This window comes from Nomascus leucogenys, chromosome 21 (assembly GCF_006542625.1).
Source record: "Nomascus leucogenys isolate Asia chromosome 21, Asia_NLE_v1, whole genome shotgun sequence".
Lineage (NCBI taxonomy): Eukaryota > Metazoa > Chordata > Mammalia > Primates > Hylobatidae > Nomascus > Nomascus leucogenys.
Window position 1 is genome coordinate 43,853,313 of NC_044401.1, and position 21,759 is coordinate 43,875,071.

The window sequence follows — 21,759 nt, forward strand, 5'->3', positions numbered from 1 at the left end:
TATGTCAGAACTTTTCCCCAGTGGTTTTCCTCTTTTGAGTGGAATGAAATTGATGGGGGTGGCCAAAATGTAGAGGAACACTTGTACCTCTACCTCACGCTCTTTAGGTCTTAGAATGTGCTTTATGTTTTCATTTTAGGACTCTTGAGAATTTTTATATACCAGTGTGTGACAATTTTGACTGTGTGTAAATATTGTTATATCCTATCTTGATGGATTGTTTCTGGAAATGGGCTCCCACCGGAAACAAAAATAATCTTTTATTTTCCTTTTGCAGAGTGATGGTGATGATTTTAATTACATCATTGCATTTTTCCTTGGAACAGCAGCCTGCCTTTACCAGGTACGTTTTCTTACATTTTAAAGAAACACTTACCATTATTGTTTACTTCGGGTATCAATTCTAACAATTGTGCATTTTAAATAAATTATTAAAACTCTGAGTTCTTTGGTTCTCTTTTAATTTGAGCCTCTTTTAACTTTGTGACCTACATCTCCATTTTGAGTGGACATACATCCTAGTGAACCTGATGTTAACCTTCTTCCTGTGCTGAGGCTTCAGTGGTGGTATGTCATCTGCCTATGGGTAGTAAAGACTACTTCTAGGCTGGGCGTGGTGGCTCATGCCTGTAATCCCAGCACTTTGGGAGGCCTAGGTGGGCAGATCAGGTTGAGGTCAGGAGTTCAAGGCCAGCTGGCCAACACGGTGAAATCTTGTCTCTACTAAAAATTAGCCGGGTGTGGTGATGTGTACCTGAAGTCCCAGCTACTTGGGAGGCTGAGACAGGAGAATTGCTTGAACCCAGGAGGCGGAGGTTACAGTGAGCCAAGATCGTACCACTGCACTCCAGCCTGGGCAACAGAGCGAGACTACATCTCAAAAAAAAAAAAAAAAAAATACTACTAGATTTTCTGGTGGTTGATTATTCAGCTTCCAGCTTCTGCTTATACTCTAGGCTGAGGATTTTGTATTGGAGGAAAGTTTTTGAATAGAGAATGGCACAGCAAAAGCAGGATTTTAGGATTCAATTTAGCAGTAATGAATAGAATGGACTATAAGAGCAGAGAGACTGGAAGCAAGGAAATTGGTTTGGAATTATTACTGCAGGTAGAAAGTAATGAAAGCCAACATATGGTAATGGCAGTGAGGATAGAAAAAAATAGACATTGAGAAGGAAGACTCACTGGGACTTGAAGACTGTGAAACTTAAGGAGGGAAGAGATTTTGCAACTGGGTGACATGGCCAGAGGAGGCACACTTGTAGGAAAGGAAGTTACCAGTTACCCAAATGCAAAGAATGTCTTTGTTAAAACATGTTACAGCAAGCAAGGCTTTTTGACCTAACGTTTTTATAAGTGACACATTTTTCTAGCTTCAATTAGAAAAAATGTTAAGAGTCAGAACTGCAAATATAAGACTACCTAAAGTTCAGTGGACGTCTTTAGGGACATATTTTGAATATATATATCTGACTTTTATGTAAAGACATTAGACGGTGGGCGGATCACGAGGTCAGGAGATCGAGACCACGGTGAAACCCCGTCTCTACTAAAAAAAAATACAAAAAATTAGCCGGGCGTGGTGGCGGGCGCCTGTAGTCCCAGCTACTCAGAGAGGCTGAGGCAGGAGAATGGCGTGAACCCGGGAGGCGGAGCTTGCAGTGAACCGAGATTGCACCACTGCACTCCAGCCTGGGCGACAGAGCGAGACTCCGTCTCAAAAAAAAAAAAAAAAAAAAAAGACATTAGACATTTTAGTTCTAGTGGCCCCATTTTTTAAAATCTCTTGATTTTCCTTTTTTTTTTTTTTTTTTTTTGAGACAGAGTCTCGCTCTGTCGCCCAGGCTGGAGTGCAGTGGTGCGATCTGGGCTCACTGCAAGCTCCGCCTCCCGGGTTCACGCCATTCTTCTGCCTCAGCCTCCCAAGTAGCTGGGACTACAGGTACCTGCCATCACACCCAGCTAATTTTTTGTATTTTTAGTAGAGATGGTTTTCACCATGTTAGCCAGGATGGTCTCGATCTCCTGACCTTGTGATCCGCTCTCCTTGGCCTCCCAAAATGCTGGGATTACAGGCATGAGCCACCACACCCGGCCAAAAAATTGCTTGATTTTCTTAACCATTTATATTATCTTCAGAAATTTTCTGTCAAATCTGACAGATTTAATCATGATGAATGACACTTCATGCAGGAAATGTGAAAACTTAGATTTGTTAATGTCACATAGTGCTTTAATTTTATGAAATATCCTTGTATATATTTTCTATTTTAATTTGTATCCTGTCACAAAAGGGATAATATCTCATTTTTTAAAGTGAGAAAACAGACAGTTTCAGTACTGTCCTGAGATCACATAGTCAGAAAGTGGTAGAGTCAGGACTTAACTCTGGGTCTCTGATTTTGAGTATTGTGTTCTGTCTACTATATCATGCTGTCTGTAGGCAAAATTCCTAATTTGTATAATTTTTATAATGTAATAAAGTTATAATTTTATAACTATACACATGATCTCATTTGATTTTTATCTAAAGCTGTGAGGTATTTAATATAATTTTATGAATAATCATTCTTATAAAATACAAGTTTTGGTTGCTTTGTCTTAAGTAATTGTAAATCCTTAGTAATAATGGCTGAATGTATTGAGCTCTTATTTTGTGTTAAGCCTTTTATATTCATTGTACCATTAAATCCTCACAAAAAGGAAGATACACTATTATATCCTCCTCACTGAGGTATAGACAGTTCTTATAGCTTGTTAGTGACTTGAACCCAGATCTTTGTGACTTGAGAGTAGGTGGCTACCAGGCTATAGATAAGCACACCTCTGTTACATTTCCCAGAACAGCCCCATGTAGTTCTGAGAGTTGCCTCATGGTAGAGTGGTGTCACTCAGGTGTTCTTTTACTTGAGAGAAGTAAACAAATTCATGGGTTAAAAAAGAAAAGCAGAAAACTAATTTCCTCACATTGAAAGGCATGAAACTGCCGGCTTTCTAAATATGATGAGCAGGGTGATAATAATGCTGTTTTTTTTTCCCCCACAGTAAAACTTAAGTAATTATGTTTTGCCATATAACATGCTCTGTCTCCAGTTGTCAGAATATTTTTAAATCCTTTTTAGATCATATCTGAAAAGCCATTACCACATGGTTTGTCACCTTTTTCTTCAGGATGCAGGTATGGAAGCCCAGAGCTCAGCCTGATAGGATTAATCTTGGCATGGAACATTTCAAATAGGAAAGCAAAGGATCAGTGAAGAAACTAGAGACTTCCTGTTCCCTCAATGTTTTACTTTGAAAACTTGAAACTTACAGAAAAGTTGAAAAACCAGTATACTTAAGAGTCATCAGTTGTTAACATCTTGCAACACCTTCTTTATCTCACTCTCTCTTTATATGTATGTGCATATAGCGTGTATAAACACACCATCCCCGGCTTGGAACTTTTTTTACTTTATAATGATGCAAAAGTGATATGCACTCAGTAGAAACTATGTTTCAGGTACTCACATGACCATTCTGGTTTTCAGCACACTATTCAATAAATTACATGAGACAATGAACTTATTTGAATAAAATAGGCTTTGTGTTAGATGATTTTGCCCAGCTGTAGGCCAAAGTTCTGAGCGTGTTTAAGGTAGGCTAGGCTAAGCTATGATGTTTGGTAAGTTAATTGTATTAAATACATTTTTAACTTAGGATACTTTCAACTTACAATGAGTATATCAGGATGTGACCCTATTGTAAGCCAAGGAGCTTCTGTAGTTGTTTATAAAGTAAGTTTTAGACATATATGTATGGGTAAAGTTTTTCTAATTAAACTTTTTATTTTGGGATAATTGTAGATTTACATGGAGTTGCAAGAGAGATCTTATGTACCCTTTACCTGGTTTCCCCCAGTGTTACCATCTTGCAAAACTATATAAAACAGTATCACAACCAGAATATTGATACTGATATAGTCAAGATACAGAACATTCCTGTCACCACAGGGATCCCTCATGTTGCCTTTTTATAGCCATATCCACTTCCTTAATCTAACCCCTCCTTAATCTCTGGCAATTACTAACACATTCTCCATTTCTATAATTTTCTCATTTTAAGGACATCATATAAATGGAATTATATAGTATATAACTGGCATAGTTCAGAATGCTACGAGAAAATACCATAGATTGGGTGACTTAAACAACAGACATTTCTTTCTCACAGTTCTGGAATCTGGAAGTCCAAGATCCAGATGCTGGCAGATCATGTTCTTGTTGAGGGCCCTTTTCCTGGCTTGCAGAAGGCTGCCTTCTCAGTATATCCTCACACAGAGAAAGTACTGAGATCTCTTCCTCCTCTTACATGGTCATTGATTCCATTATGGGGGCTCCGCCCTCATGACTTTGTCTAAACCTCATTACCTCCCAAAGGCCCCAGCTCCTAATACCATCACATTAGGGATTAAGGGCTTCAACATTTGAAGTAACCTTTTGTGATAGGCATTTTTTTGTTTTTTTTGGGGGGGGTTTTTTTGGGACGGAGTCTCGCTCTGTCACCCAGGCTGGAGTGCAGTGGTGCGATCTTGGCTCACTGCAACCTCTGCTTCCTGGTTCAAGCAGTTCTCCTGCCTCAGCCTCCTGAGTAGCTGGGATTACAGGTGCACACCACCATGCCTGGCTAATTTTTGTATTTTTAGCAGAGACGGGGTTTCACCATGTTGGTCAGGCAACTTCTGACCTCGTGATCCACCCACCTCAGCCTCCCAAAGTGCTGGGATTACAGGCATGAGCCAGATAGGCATTTTTTTACTCAGCATAATTCTCTGGAGATTCAGCTAAGTTGTTGCATAATCAATTATTTGTTGCTTTTTATTGCTGAGTAGTATTCCGTGATATGTATTCAATGTAGTACTAAATGATTTGTTCCTTTTTTTTTTTTTTTTTTTAAAGACAGGGTCTTGCTCTGTCACCCAGGCTGGAGTGCAGTGGTGCCGTCATAGCTTCACTGCAGCTTTGACTGGGCTCAAACCTCCTGAGTAGCTAGGACTATAGGTGTGTGTCACCACACCCAGCTAATTTTCTAATTTATTTTTGTAGAGATAGGGTCTTGCTATGTTGCCCAGGTTGGTCTTGGACTCCTGGCCTTAAGCGATCCTCCCACCTCAGCCCCCACAAAGCTCTAGGGTTACAGATGTGAGCCACAACGTCCAGCTTCATTTACTTATTGAAGGATATCTGAGTTGTTTTAAAATGTTGGCTATTATAAAGCTGCTATAAACAATTATGTGCAGGTTTTGTGTGGACATAAGTCTTCACTTCTTTGGGATAAATGCCTAGGATTACAATTGCCAGATTATGTGGTAGTTTTATTTTTTTATTTTTGTTTTTTTTAACCAATATAAAAGTTTAATTCAAATGGAAAATTTCATAACAGCACAGTATAGTGTTTTGCACATAGCACGCAATCATGTTTGTTGAATAGACTCTGTGAATTTGTTTTGAATGTGGGAACTGTTGCTAAAACAACACATTCAAAATGTGGAAAACCTCATTTTTTGAAATAAAGACCAACCGCAACAATAAAATATACATACAAAATACTAATGACAGTATAAACTGTAAAATGTCACAATTTAGTTTCCATCCTCAGCTTTCTGCTTAGAAACATGTGGAAGCATTTTACAGGCCTGTTAAAACTTTTTGATCTACTTGGATGAAAGATTAGCTAAAATTTAGCCATTCTGTTACCACTTTAAAACTATGTTTTTTTTTTTATTACTATACTTTAGGTTTTAGGGTACATGTGCACAATGTGCAGGTTTGTTACATATGTATCCGTGTGCCGTGTTGGTTTGCTGCACCCATTAACTCGTCATTTAGCATTAGGTATATCTCCTAATGCTGTCCCTCCCCCCTCCCCCCAACCCACAACAGTCCCTGGAGTGTGATGTTCCCCTTCCTGTGTCCATGAAAAACCAAATACTGCATGTTCTCACTCATAGGTGGGAATTGAACAATGAGAACTCATGGAAGAACAATGAGAACTCAAGGAAGCTAGTTTTATTAAGAAACTGAAAAACTTTTCCAGAGTAGCTGTACCATTTTACATTCCCTCCAGCAATGTGTGAGTGATCTAGTTTCTCTGCATCCTCACCAGCATTTGATATTGTCACTATTTTTTATTTTAGCCACTCTTATAAGTGTGTGGTGATAGCTCATTGTGGTTTTAACTTGCATTGTTTAACATCATTAGCTAATGATGCCAAACATTGTTTCATGTATTTGTCATGTGTATATTATCTTCAGTGAAATGTCTACATCTTTTGATTTTTTTTTTTTTTTTTTTTTTTTTTTTTTTTTTTTTTTGAGAGGAGTCTTGCTTTGTCACCCAGGCTGAAGTGCAATGGCATGATCTCGGCTCACTGCAACCTCTGCCTCCCGGGTTTAAGCGATTCTTCCGCCTTAGCCTCCTTAGTAGCTAGGATTACAGGCGCTTGCCATCATGCCTACTTAATTTTGTTTGTTTGTTTGTTTTTGTATTTTTTTGTAGAGACGGGGTTTCACCATGTTGGCCAGGCTGGTCATGAGCTCCTGACCTCAGGTGATCCGCCCATCTCAGCCTCCCAAAGAGCTGGGATTATAAGTGTGAGCCACCGCGCCCAGCCTTGCTTATTTTCTAATTGGATTCTTTGTTTTTTCACTGTTTTTCTTAAAGAGTTTTTTATACAATTGACCCTTCATATTTGTGGGTTCTGCATCCATGGATTAAACCAACCATGGATTGAAAATATTTGGAAACATATTGCATCCATACTGAACATGTACAGACTTTTATTTCTTTTCATTCCCTAAAGAATATAGTATAACAGCATTAACATTGTATTAGGTATTATAAGTGATCTAGAGATTATTTAAAGTATACAAGAGGATGTGCATAAGTTAAATGCAAATATTGTGCCATTTTATATCAGAGACTTGAACATCCACAAATTTTGATATCTGAGGGAGGTCCTGAAACGAATCCCCTATGGATACTGAGGGACAACTGTATATTCTGGATACTAATCCTTTGTCAGAAAGGAAGTGTGCAGGTATCCTTTCCCAGTCTGTGTTTTTTTAAAAAAAAATTGTTTCAGATCAGTCTGTATCTTGTCTTTTCATCCTCTTAACAGGGTTTTTCCCAGTCTATTTTTTTTTTTTAATGTTTTCAGATCAGTCTGTATCTTGTCTTTTCATCCTCTTCACAGGGTTCTTCACAGAACAAAAGTTTTTAATTTTGATAAAGTTCAGTTTATCAGTTTTTCCTTTTATGGGTCATGTCTAAGAGCTCTTTGCCTAGCCTAAGTTTCTCTACTATGTTTTTTCTAGACCTTTTATTATAGTTTAATATTTTACATTTGTGATCCATTTTGAGTTAATTTTTGTATGAGATGTGAGACTTAGCTTAAATCAAGGTTCCTTTGTCTATATTGCTCCAGCACCATCTATGGCAAAGGCGTTTTTTTTCCTCCTTTAAATTGCTTTTGCACCTTTGTAAAAAATCAGCTGGACTTACTTGTGTGAGATTATTTCTGCATTCTGTATTTTGTTGCATTGATTTCTTTTTGTCTATCCTTCCACCAGTACCACATAGTCTCAATTACTGTAGCAGTATAATAAGTCATAAATTTTCTTAGTAGTTATAGAACTATTCAAATTATGTTTCATGTTGAGTGAATTTATGGTAGTGTGTTTTTTGAGGAAATGGTCCATGTTATCTAAGTTACCAAATTTACGTGTTTAGAGTTGGTTGTAGTATTCTCTTACTGGCCTTTTGATGTCTGCAGGGTCTGTAGTGATATCTCCTGTTTCATTCCTGATAATGGTAATTTGCATGTTCTCTCTTTTTGTCAGTCTAACTTTTAATTTTATTGATCTTTTCAAGAACCAGATCTTTGTTTTATTGTTTTTTCCTACTGTTTTTCTGGTTTCAATTTTATTGATTTCTGCTTTTATCTTTACTATTTTCTTCCATATGCCTGCTTTGCATTTATTTTGTTCTTTTTCTAGGTTCTTGAAGTAGGAGCTTACATGATTGGTTTGATAATTTTCTTTTTTATAGTGCATGCACTAACTCCTAAAGATTTCTGTCTTAGTACTTCTTTAGCTGTATTCCATAAATTTTGATATGTTTTTTTTTCATTTTCTCTTATTTCAATTTTTAAAATTTCCTTACGACTTCCTCTTTGACCTATGGATTATTTAGAATTGCATTGTTTCACTTCTAAATGTTTGAAGATTTTCTTGTTATATTTCCATTACTGATTTCTAGTTTGATTCCATTGTGATCAGAGAACACACATTGTGTGATTTCACTTCTTTTAAATTTGTTGAGGTTTCTTTTATGGCCCCAAAATATGGTGTGTCTTGTTATATGTTCCATAGCCACTTGAACAAAATGTGTATTCTGCTGTTATTGGGTGAGTGTGTTCTGTAAATGTTTAGATCATGTTGCTTGGTATTGTCAAGTTCTATATTCTTGCTGATTTTCTGTCTAGTGTTATACCAGTTGGCTAGAGAAGAGTATTGGATTATAGATTTTTCCATTTTGTACTTCAGTTCTATTGCTTCATATATTTTGTAGCTATATTGTTTGGTTCGTACACATTTAGGATTGCTGTGTCTTCTTGGTGGGTGAGCCCATTTATCATTATATATGTTCCTCTCTGTCCCTGGTTATTTTCTTTGCTTTGAAATATTTTGATATTTATCTGGTATCAATATAGCCACTTTTGCTTTCTTTTGATTATTGTTTATGTGATATATCCTTTTCCATCCTTTACTTTGAACTTTCCTATGTTATTTAAAGTGAGTTTCTGACAGACAGCATAGAGTTGATTCATGTTTTTTAATCTCCTGCCAATCTCTGTCTTTTCATTGCTGTACTTAAGTCATTTATAGTTAATGTAATTATGGATATGTTAGGGCTTTTTTTTTTTCTTTTTATCTTCCTGTGGGTTACTTTAACATTTTAAAAGAATTCTATTTTTAGTTTATCTGTAGTATTTCTTAGTATATCTATTTGTATAGCTTTTTAAATGATTGCTGTAGGCATCATGTAATACATACTTAACTCTTCATGGTCTTCTGGTGTCAACATTTTACTAGTTCAAAACACCTTATCTCCCTAGATGTGTTTTTGCCCTCCCCTATTTATAATTGGCTCAGATATTTCCTCCACATGTATTTAGAACCACATCAGCCAGTGTTGTAATGATTTTTGTTTTAACCATCAAACGTAATTTAGAAAACTCAAGAGGAAAAGGAAAGCCTATTGTATTTACCCATATTTTTGCATACCACGTCCTTTTTTCTTTCCCAATGTTTCAAGATTCCTTCTTTTTAATTGTTTTCTTTCTATTTAGAGAGCTTCCTCTAACCATTCTTTTGTGGTAGATCTGCTAGCAACAAATTATCTTAATCTTTCATCTCATAAATGTTTTTATTTTCCTTTTATTCCTAAAGGATATTTTTGTTGAATACAGAATTCTGGATTTGGCAGCATCTTTTTCTTTCAGCACTTGAGAAATGTTCTACTTTTTTTCTGGCCTCTGTGGTTTCTGATGAGAATCCCACTGTCTTGTTACTGACGAGAAATGAATTATCTTGTTACTGTCAAGTGAAGGTGGATGTCCAGAGTCCCACGTGTTCTCCACTGATATCACAATAAGAGGGTAGAGGAGGGATTCATTGCCATCTAGTGGGAATGAAAGTCCTGGCTTCTACCTGCCTTCTCTGAAGCCATGCTGAAGGGTTAGAACATCTGCTTACAATGTTCTAGGCTCTCAACATTTGATGGTGTGGGTATGGGTGGGTCACAGGGGTTTTCTGTGTGATGTTTGGCTAGAGGATAATAGTTACTGTTTAAAAGTTTTCTGTCTTGCTAAGGTGCCTCTTTCCTGGTCTTTTACCAGAGAGAGCAAGATCTTATTGAGGGTCTTTTTTGTTGTTTGTTTGTTTGTTTTGATATGCATACATTGGCATTTCTAGTTGCCAGCTTCTTCAGCTCCAAGTCTGGGATATATGAAGCAAAAAAGAAAACTCAGAGAACCTACCATTGTGGCATTCTTGGATCTCAAGATCCTTTATTTGTCTGCTTTTCCTCCACAGTTCAGAGTCTTCTTATGCTCGTTTTACATATAATGTCCGGTGTTTTTATTTGTACTTAGTGGGAAAAATAGGGAAAAGTGTGTCTACTCCATCTTCCCAGAAACAGAAGTCCCTGAGCAGTTGTTTTTAAAGTAAGTTACAGACATCATGATATTTTTTACCTTAAAATACTTCATGATGTATCTTCTAAGAACACAGACATCTGTCTACATAGCCAGGACTTCATATCACATCTAAGAATTTAACATTGATACAGTATTATCTAATACAGGATTCCTATTCAGATTATTTCCATTGTCTCCAAAATGTTTTCTGTGGCTATATTTCTCCTGATCCAGGATTATGCATTTCATTTGATTGTTGTGTACCTTTTGATCTGTGATACAGTCTCCCAGCCTTTTTGTTGTTGTTCTGTTTTAGTTTGGTTTTGTCTTTCTTAACATTGACTTTTTTAAGAGTTCAGGCAAGTACCATGGTTCAGGCAAGTACCACAATCTGGATTAGTCTGTTACTCATGATTATATTAAGGTTAAATATTCTGGCAACAGTGCTGTATAGTATAATATGTTGAATATCTCTCATTGCTTCAGTCAGGAAACGTGATAAGTTTGATCATTTGGTTAAGATGGTGTCTACCAGATCCCCATTGCAAAGATATCTTTTTCTTCTTTGTAATTAATAAGTAATGTGTGGGGTAGAGACCTATTATTTTAAAAGCCCTGGAAAACCATGAATTAAATATATATGTGTGTGTGTGTATGTGTGTGTGTGTGTGTATATATATTTAATTACTGGAAAAGCTAGCTCATTTTTACAGTAGCATTCCAAGCAATAAATATAGATAAAAAATGGAAATATAAAATCACCATTAAGCGAGCACCGCAGTAATCATTGTTGCAGGCAAGAATCATTAAAGGATAATAAAATTAATGGGCGAAAGTGTGATGAGATAAGATATTCACATAATCTCAACTCCTTGCCCTCAAGACAATAATTGCAAAGGGAATAGATACCACCTTATTAAGTGATCTAATTTAATATGTAATAACATGTATTGCATATCACCTCTGATATTCTTGCCAAAATTGTATAACCTCATTTCAATCTTGACAAAACATCAGACACACCCAAGTTGAGGGACATTCCTACAACATAACTGATTAATACTCTTCAAGACTGTCAAGGACATGAAATTTTTTTTTGTTTTTGAGACGGAGTCTCACTCTCGCCCAGGCTGGAGTGCAGTGGCATGATCTTGGCTCACTGCAACCTCCACCACCCAGGTTCACGCCATTCTCCTGCCTCAGCCTCCTGAGTAGCTGGGACTACAGGCGCCTGCCACCACGCCTGACTAATATTTTGTATTTTTAGTAGAGACGGGGTTTCACTGTATTAGCCAGGATGGCCTCGATCTCCTGACCTCGTGATCCGCCCACCTGGGTCTCCCAAAATGCTGGGATTACAGGTGTAAGCCGCCACCGTGCCCAGCCGAAAATTTTTTAAAAAAAAAGATGGAGGAGCTGTTACAGATTGGAATATACATGACAATTAATGCAATACAGAATCCCAGATTAGATTCTGGACCAGAAAAAGGACCCTAGTGGGACAATGGGCAAAATCTGAATAAAGTCTGTAGATTAGCTAAGAGTATTGAATCAATGTTCATTTCCTGGTTTGATGATTATACTATAATTACATAAGAGGATAACGGGGGAACAGGGTGAAGAGTATACAGGAACTGTTTTTGCATCTTTAAGTCTAAAATTATTTAGAAAGAAAAAGCTATTTTTTTCTATTTTTTCAATCTTATATGATGAAAATCACTGATAAATACTTCCAATTCATTTTGCTTGGATAGCAGTCTTCATTTTAAGTAAACAGTCCAAATTTGTATAAGAAACATATTTAACAGAACATTTCCACATTCTTTCTGCATTATAGCAGACACTGGTGTGTCCTTCCCATTCTGAAGCCTGGACACAGTTTCACAGAGAAACCTGGGCCTCTCTCTTTAGACTTTGTGGTTCCTGTACTTACCAGGTTGTGAATTTTAGACATCTTCTAGAAAACAGTTTATTCACTCAACACATTGAGCACTTACTATGTCCCAGGCACTGTTCTGGGCAGTGGAGATAAATGAGTAAATAACAGTAAAAAATCTCACCCCTCATGAAACAGATTTTATTGAAAGCCTATGGATGGGATGACAAACACAATAAGCACATTTCTCAAGTATGTTTATAGTATGTTGTGGAGAAAAATAAAGCAGTAAAGGGTGAATGCCAGGATGGGCAGGAGCAGTGAGGGGGGGAGTAATTTCTTTACTGTTTCATCTAAAATAGCACCCACTATCATTCTTATTCCCTATCCCTTTTTCCTGCTTTCTCTTTTTCAAGATATAACTGTTTGATATTATATATTTAAAATACATTTATAATTCTTCCCCATTAAAGTGTAATATCTATATGAACAAGGGCTTTGTTTTACTCACAACTGAAGAACAATGCCTGACTTGTAGCAGGCCCTGGGTAAATATTTGTTGAATGAATTCTCCCTCAAATGTTCAGTCAGATGCTGTACCTAGCATAGTTCTCTGTACTCAGTGGGTGACTAGTAAAATGTTGTGGATTTTGTTAATACTCAGACTCAGGTTATATAAGAGTCTATTTTGTAGAATAGCTTGTATGTGCTTTTTGTATTTTCCTGGGTGAGAATGGAACACCCGCAGACCCTGGGAATGCTTCTTAGTTGCCTGTCACCATGGGGAATTTGCTCAGCCTGTTTGCAAGGAAGTCATTCCATTGTACTTCCATTTAAAATGTGATACAAAATGCTTTTCTTCTGAAAAATGAAAAATGTAAGAGGAAAAGTCTATTTCCCTTTCAAACTGTGAAACTTGCATAGCTGAATGTCTTAGATATATGCTACATTATCTTATCCCTAGATAAAAAATAACCTTATCCATTCTTATATTTTACTCTCTGACCTGTTACAATTTTATATTAGAAACATCTGTTTCTTTTCCTGTAACCCTAATCATCTTTCATTTTTATATTTTGAACAGTGTTATTTACTTGTCTACTACACCGGCTGGCGGAATGTCAAATCTTTTTTGACTTTTGGCTTAATCTGTCTATGCAACATGTATCTCTATGAACTGCGCAACCTCTGGCAGCTTTTCTTTCATGTAACTGTGGGAGCATTTGTTACACTACAGATCTGGCTAAGGCAAGCCCAGGGCAAGGCTCCCGATTATGATGTCTGACACCATCCTTCAGATCTATTGCCTTGGCTTCAGGGGGATAAGGAGGGAACATATCATAACTGCCACTGTGATGAAGAAGCTGTTCCCCACAGAGGAGAAGCTCTGCTTTCTTTCTCTCCAACTTTCCTTTTTTAAAATCAGCATGGTGTGCCTGTGAGCATGGAAGACCTGCTAGGAAAAGTCCTCTCAGAAGAGTGTTGGCCATGAGATTATCATTCAGAGGAGGAGGAGATTTCTGTCTTCAAGGCCATAACAGTGGAAGAACAGTCATATGCCATTGGAAGTCTTGGCAAGCAGTCCTGAATCCTTCCTGAAGAGTTCAGAAAATAGATGTGGTATTGCTCTGAGGACCAGGCAGGAGGAACTCTACAACCTGAGTTTGCCTTTGTGAGGCATTAGTATAGACCAAATAAAAAGCTGCAGAAATTGGAAAGTTGATGTTTTAAATAAATGACTGTGATAAATATCGGATTATTTGCACATTTATGGTACTAAGAGTTTATAAAATCCAAGATGGTGTGAAATTGGTTCTTTTTACTTTTATATTTTTGCTTGAATCTTAAACTCTGGAAATCACCTGATGTAGAAGAAGGCTGTGATGAGCTCGTCTCTGGAACATCACAAGTATTGAAAATACAATAATGGATGTTTCCCTTCTAATCCACGTTTGTTGTTTCTTTTGAAATCACGTCTAAAAAATATGACTCAGACTATAGCCGTTGTTTCCCAAACTTCAGTCTCTTTAGTACTACTTGTATTATTTTCTTAATATTTATCTTTTACATTTTAAAGTTTTTTTAAAAAAAGAATCCTGCTCCAAGTGGAAAACCAGTATCAGTTTGCCATAAATAAAAGGTAACCACAAAATAAATAAGATGAACACAAAAAATGTTGTTCAGTTCTAGCTAGAAACTAATGCCTAGAAAGGCTCCGAATCTTATGCTCTTTCTTTGTGGCAGTGAGGGAGATGTTACCAGCACCAGCATGAGGCACTGTCTCTGGAATAGTCAGAGGATAAAAGGAAACTGTAAAGGGAATGACATTCTCACTGTGATTCAGCATTATTCTATGTTGTGCACCACTTAAAGACATGTTGTGTGCCACCAGTGGCATGGGTCCTGCACTATGGAAATGCTTGACTGTACTAAGAATCAGAAAGTGGCTTTCCTAGCAACTCATTATTTTATGGCTTTGAGGAATTAAGCCCCTGGTATCTGAGAGAACTTACTTGCTTTTTGATAACGTTTTAAAGATTGTTTAAGCAGTTATGAATTAATAATATAGGAAGCACAGTTTGATTCCACTAGCAAAATCTATAACTCTCATGGTTTTGGAAGTCATCTTCATGAGTGATTTTCCTTTGTTTTTTAAAGAAAATATTTCAAACAGGGAATTCATAGGATACTGAAATCTGATGTCATCCAGAAAAACAGATCCCATTACATTGTAATTGTTGTTACTGGGCATATTTATTAAGTAGAAGAAATAGTCCAGAGGGTAAAAAGTTAGTGAACTGCCTTGTTTGTGTGAACCAGTATTTGTGGGTATGTCTAGAACTGTAAAATGTTGCTTAACTAGAACCTTAGTCTGCACCCTCCTTTTAGGAGAATGAGGTAAAAGGAAGACAATAAGCTTATCAGGGATAAAATTATTGTATTATTAATTACATGATATCAGGGATTCATGTAAAACAGGAAAGTGTAGTTGGCTCCAGTTTTCTCCTCTAACAAAAGTATGCATATTCTGAGAGATACCCCAAAGCATCACAAGATCCTAAATCATCAAAACACCATTGAATTGTGTTGAGCATTTTGTAGCCAGGAAAATGAAGTGGTTCAATTTAGAAAGGGTTTCAGGCCAGGCACGGTGACTCACGCCTGTAATCCCAGCACTTTGGGAGGCCGAGACAGGCAGATCACTTGAGACCAGTAGTTTGAGAACCAGCCTGGCCAACATGGTGAAACCTCATCTCTATTAAAAATACAAAATTTAGCCGGGTGTGGTGGCGCATGCCTTTAGTCACAGCTACTCAGGAGGCTGAGGCAGGAGAATCTCTTGAACCCAGGAGGTGGAGGTTGCAGTGAGCCAAGATCACACCACTGCACTCCAGCCTGGCCGACAGAGCGAGACCCTGTCTCAAAAAAGAAAAGTTTTCTAAACTAATGGTTAAAACAGAGTTTTCTTGTAAATAGGGAAGTTGGAGCATTCTGGTTAATTGAGATTTTGCTCTTTATTGACACAGCTCACACCAGTTTGGTTCAGGAGCTGCCTCCTTGTCATTAAATTGGCGAGTTACAATGTTTGGTATTCAGATACATTCAGCAAGAACACTTGAAAACTCACCAACTATTTTTAAGGGCTTACTTTGTTTTTGTTTTTATTTTTTCACTGGCTATTTTGGATAAGAGGATGTTTACATCTTAATGTAAAAAAATGAAAACAGGTATAAATGTTTTATGTATAGAAATGTTTTCTTTCATTATTTGGTGCCTGTATCTCCGTGTTTATATCATTTCCCCACCCGTATCATGCTGCCAAACAAAAAAACTGTGAATTTAGAAAAAGAAATTGGTGTAAAGAAGTCCTGGCCAGGCACGGTGGCTCATGCCTGTAATCCCAGCACTTTGGGAGCTCGAGGTGGGTGGATCACAAGGTCAGGAGTTTGAGACCAGCCTGGTCAACATAGTGAAACCCCGTCTCTACTAAAAATACCAAAAAAATAAGCTGGGTATGGTGGCAGGCGCCTATAGTGCCAGCTACTTGGGAGGCTGAGGCAGGAGAATCGCTTGAATCCGGGAGGTGGAGGTTGCAGTGAGCCGAGATCACACCACTGCACTCCAGCCTGGGTGACGGAGTGAGACTCTGTCTCAAAAAAAAAAAAAAAGTCCTTAGGCTCTTTAGAAAGAATCACTTTAGGCCTCCATGGTGTATGATCTTCTGTTTATATTGCACTTCTAAGAGCAAGCCTGAGTTTACCTCCTCATAGTGAGTTTTGTAGCATAGGAGCAGTAGTAGCTGCCCTCATGCTAAGGGGGAGGACACAGAGGTGATCAGATGGTAATGACTTACCCAGTTCACATAGCTAAGCACACACAACCCTGATCTAGTGCAGGGCTCTTCGCACTAGCATGAAACTATTGAAGGTGACCAGTGTTATATTCAGGGAATATGACTGTTCCTGGTAAAGCCAAGGAGTTGAGGGGTTCTGAAATTGGTGAGTCCAGGCCTCCTGCTGGACTCACTATTTATTTTAAAATAAAATAGGTGTATTTTATTTTAATTTAGATAATTCCTAAATACTACTTTTTGATTAAGGTGTACCATGAGCGCAAAGATACCCTCTTTTATATACTAAAATAATTGCAATATTTGCTTGCTTTTTTCGGTCTGTATTTGAAATATATTTACATTAATACCTGGCCTCTTTCCCAAAAGCTCTTGAAGCAGCATACCAAGAAAAGACATATACAGCCATGTTAATGAAATATGAACAGAAAGGGAAGAAAAACAAATGAAAATTGAAGGGAGAGTTTACATACATTATTGTATGTAAAATTTGACTCTGGAACTTTCTGGAAATCAAGGCTAAGGGTAGGGAAAGAAGTTATGCATTGCCCTATCAGTAGGTGAAAAGCATATCAGTTCCTTAGGGGAGAGCCTTTCCTGATGCCTTCTAGTAAAGATGTTCTCACTGGGGGTCCTGTGAAGTGCTAAAATGAACAGAATTCTCGATTTTCGCGCATTTACATGTTATGACTGTGCCTTGGATCCTTACCTTGTACCAGCTTTCAAAGGCTTCCATTTCAGGATTTGGGGGATTTGTGTAGATGTGGTTAATAAAGGATTTTGTTCTCGTAAGTAAGAATCCTAAGCTGAAAACAAGTATTAAGCTTGAAAATCATTTGAGACAAATGCCTTAAGACATGGAGAACCTTTACCCAATTCTCTAATTTATAAGATCGAAAGTGAGTGTGCTATCCCTGGATTAGCACATTTATATTGCAGTAAATGTGGTCTCCACAGTGGAATCTAGTGTGGAGAGATGGACGGCTCCATTTCTGTTAGGCCACGTGTGGAACCCCATTAGACTCCTACTTTATCAGGGCTCCACAGAGATCAGAATTTGTCATAAGGAACCTAACCTCCATGGCTCCTGAGGTCAGCTGCTCCCCTAAAAGGCAATTGCTTGGCCTTTATTTCAAAAGGTTTACTAAGTGACCTAAGGTCGTACTCTGAGCTGTTGGGTTTCTAAGGAACTCTGAACAAAGGTGTGTGTGTGTGTACGTGTGTGTGTGTGTGTGTGTTTGTGTGTGTACACCTTCCTTGTTATGACTTTCGGCTCACTGTAAGAGTTAGAACTTCTGTGGAGTGTGTGGTAAAAGAACACATACATTCAAGAGCAGCCACCACTCAAAACCACATTGAACACTTAGCCTTACCACAAGTTATAGGTCACTCTTTAGGGCCACATTCTTTGTCTATGTTCAGTGCTTTATAGTATTTTTCTGCCTTATTATCTCTAAGGAACCAAAGTCTTTCTCCCTAAAAATGCTGTGGTAAAGTAAGGTCTGATTTTAGGGTTAAATTGGCTTTAGTAATATCCTCGCTAGAAGTTAACAAAAGAAACCCAGCTCCAAGGGTTGTGATTGAGTTTGTGTAAAAGGGCTGAGTGAGCTGAGACTGTCACTCTGAGCATTACCGGTAAGGTTGGAGGTGTGTTATCATTAATGTTCTGGGGCTGCTGTTGAATGTTGGCAGATTGGAGTCTCCTGTTTAAGCATCGAGTTTTTCAAAGAGAAAAACTGGCTGCCACTCTTGTCTCTTTCTTGAGTTGCTGAGTTTTCTAGGTTATTTAGCAGATGAAATTGAAAGAAACGTGGAAACACTGTGTGGTTGCAAGCCACGTGGCGCGCATCCTCCTGCTTGTTAACAGTGAGTGGTGTTGATGAGTGGGCATTCAGGTTTCTTCTGCGTTGGCAATGCTGATGTGTAATCAGTTATCTCAGCACAATTGGGGGTTTTAGGAGACTCAGAGATCAGCCTTAGTTCTCAGAGTTCTTGAAAACAATATCCTAGCCTTATGAATCGTTCCTTGTGTTTCCTTGGCAACAAACAGTATTTTCAGCCCAAACCCACCCACAGTTTACATTCACCCCTTTCTCCTGCATCTCACAGCACAGCCATACAAGCATCACCCAACAGAAAGCACATTCAGGCGCCATCTGACAACGGGAAGCAGGACTCAGGCATTCCACTCCCCATTTGCTCCTGGTGTCCCCTCCCCAGCTCTGTCTTGCTTGCTTACCTTCTTTGTGCCAGCACTTTTCTTTGAGGTTGGGTTGCAAAGGACCTTGCCTAAAGATGAACAAAGTATCTCATCTTTACTTTGAATCCCTCCAGTGCCTAGGACTAATGAGGAGAATGCTTATTAGCTCATTTTGTGGGTCAGTGTTGGGTTCTCCATAGTTAATCCTTGTGGCAGCATGAGGTGGAGGGGGCACTATCTCATTTTCATTTGAGGAAATCAAGACTCAGGTCAAGAACTTGTCTTCGTATGGTATGACACTTAGTGGTGGATGTGAAGTTCAAATTTGGAGTTGGGTTTAAGTCGCTTAAAAGTTGGTGCTCATTTTTCTATGCCACAGTGCATCTCAGAAAGAAACTTCTTAGGGAATGTGTGTGTGACTGACAACAGCTGGGTTCTTACTGTTTTAGCAGCAGTGTGAACAGATGAAGCAGACATGAAGGGGGAAATGCCAATGTATACTGTGTGATAGGCACTATGCTAAGCATGTCGTCTTCACTGAAAGCATTTATGAAGGTTTTCTTTTTTAAAAAGGAGCCACCTGAGCTATGAAGAAGTTAAGTGACTTGACCACAATCACAACCTAACCCATGTGGTAGCATCAGGATTTCAGTCCAGATCTAACTGACTCAGAACTCATGCTGTTAACCACCATGTGATTTTAAGCTGGATAACATGGAAATACGTTTAAATATATAAGGAATATATATATAAAGGTAATATACATTACTTCTTTTTTTTTTACCAAAAAATTTTTTTTTATTTTATTTTTATTTTTTATTATACTTTAGGTTTTAGGGTACATGTGCACAATGTGCAGGTTTGTTACATATGTATCCATGTGCCGTGTTGTTTTGCTGCACCCATTAACTCGTCATTTAGCATTAGGTATATCTCCTGATGCTGTTCCTCCCCACTCCCCCCACCCCACAACAGTCCCCGGAGTGTGATGTTCCCCTTCCTGTGTACATGAGTTCTCATTGTTCAATTCCCACCTATGAGTGAGAACATGTGGTGTTTGGTTTTTTGTCCTTGCAATAGTTTACTGAGAATGATGTTTTCCAGTTTCATCCATGTCCCTACAAAGGACATGAACTCATCATTTTTTATGGCTGCATAGTATTCCATGGTATATATGTGCCACATTTTCTTAATCCAGTCTATCATTGTTGGACATTTGGGTTGGTTCCAAGTCTTTGCTATTGTGAATAGTGCCGCAATAAACATACGTGTGCATGTGTCTTTATAGCAGCATGATTTATAGTCCTTTGGGTATATATCCAGTAATGGGATGGCTGGGTCAAATGGTATTTCTAGTTCTAGATCCCTGAGGAATCGCCACATTGACTTCCACAATGGTTGAACTAGTTTACAGTCCCACCAACAGTGTAAAAGTGTTCATGTTTCTCCACATCCTCTCCAGCACCTGTTGTTTCCTGACTTTTTAATGATGGCCATTCTAACTGGTGTGAGATGGTATCTCACTGTGGTTTTGATTTGCATTTCTCTGATGGCCAGTGATGATGAGCATTTTTTCATGTGTTTTGTGGCTGCATAAATGTCTTCTTTTGAGAAGTGTCTGTTCATGTCCTTTGCCCACTTTTTGATGGGGTTGTTTGTTTTTTTCTTGTAAATTTGTTTGAGTTCATTGTAGATTCTGGATATTAGCCCTTTGTCAGATGAGTAGGTTGCAAAAATTTTCTCCCATTCTGTAGGTTGCCTGTTCACTCTGATGGTAGTTTCTTTTGCTGTGCAGAAGCTCTTTAGTTTAATTAGATCCCATTTGTCAATTTTGGCTTTTGTTGCTATTGCTTTTGGTGTTTTAGACATGAAGTCCTTGCCCACGCCTATGTCCTGAATGGTATTGCCTAGGTTTTCTTGTAGGATTTTAATGGTTTTAGGTCTAACATTTAAGTCTTTAATCCATCTTGAATTAATTTTTGTATAAGGTGTAAGGAAGGGATCCAGTTTCACCTTTCTACGTATGGCTAGCCAGTTTTCCCAGCACCATTTATTAAATAGGAAATCCTTTCCCCATTTCTTGTTTTTGTCAGGTTTGTCAAAGATCAGATAGTTGTAGATATGTGGCATCATTTCTGAGGGCTCTGTTCTGTTCCATTGATCTATGTCTCTGTTGTGGTACCAGTAACATGCTGTTTTGGTTACTGTAGCCTTGTGGTATAGTTTGAATTCAGGTAGCGTGATGCCTCCAGCTTTGTTCTTTTGGCTTAGGAGTGACTTGGCGATGCGGGCTCTTTTTTGGTTCCATATGAACTTTAAAGTAGTTTTTTCCAATTCTGTGAAGAAAGTCATTGATAGCTTGATGGGGATGGCATTGAATCTATAAATTACCTTGGGCAGTTTGGCCATTTTCATGATATTGATTCTTCCAACCCATGAGCATGGAATGTTCTTCTATTTGTTTGTATCCTCTTTTATTTCATTGAGCAGTGGTTTGTAGTTCTCCTTGAAGAGGTCCTTCACATCCCTTGTAAGTTGGATTCCTAGGTATTTTATTCTCTTTAAAGCAACTGTGAATGGGAGTTCACTCATGATTTGGCTCTCTGTTTGTCTGTGATTGGTGTACAAGAATGCTGGTGATTTTTGTACATTGATTTTGTATCTTGAGATTTTGCTGAAGTTGCTAATCAGCTTAAGGAGATTTTGGGCTGAGACGATGGAGTTTTGTAGATAAACAATCATGTCATCTGCAAACAGGGACAGTTTGACTTCCTCTTTTCCTAATTGAATACCCTTTATTTCCTTCTCCTGCCTGATTGCTCTGGCCAGAACTTCCAGCACTATGTTGAATAGGAGTGGTGAGAGAGGGCATCCCTGTCTTGTGCCAGTTTTCAAAGGGAATGCTTCCAGTTTTTGCCTATTCAGTATGATATTGTCTGTGGGTTTGTCATAGATAGCTCTTATTATTTTGAGATACGTCCCATCAATACCTAATTTATTGAGAGTTTTTAGCATGAAGGGTTGTTGAATTTTGTCAAAGGCCTTTTCTGCATCTATTGAGATAATCATGTGGTTTTTGTCTTTGGTTCTGT

General features: G+C 38.1%; 1 protein-coding gene across 1 annotated transcript in view; it reads left to right on the plus strand.

The window, feature by feature from the left end:
• Positions 1–14,207, plus strand: part of SEC22A (SEC22 homolog A, vesicle trafficking protein) — a 70,798-nt gene extending 56,591 nt beyond the window's left edge. Inside the window, exons 6-7 of the mRNA XM_004091743.3 lie at positions 278–343; positions 13,201–14,207. Coding sequence (XP_004091791.1) covers positions 278–343; positions 13,201–13,401 — 267 coding nt within the window. The 3' untranslated portion in view covers positions 13,402–14,207. The remainder of the gene's footprint in view (positions 1–277; positions 344–13,200) is intronic.
• Positions 14,208–21,759: the final 7,552 nt, after the last annotated feature.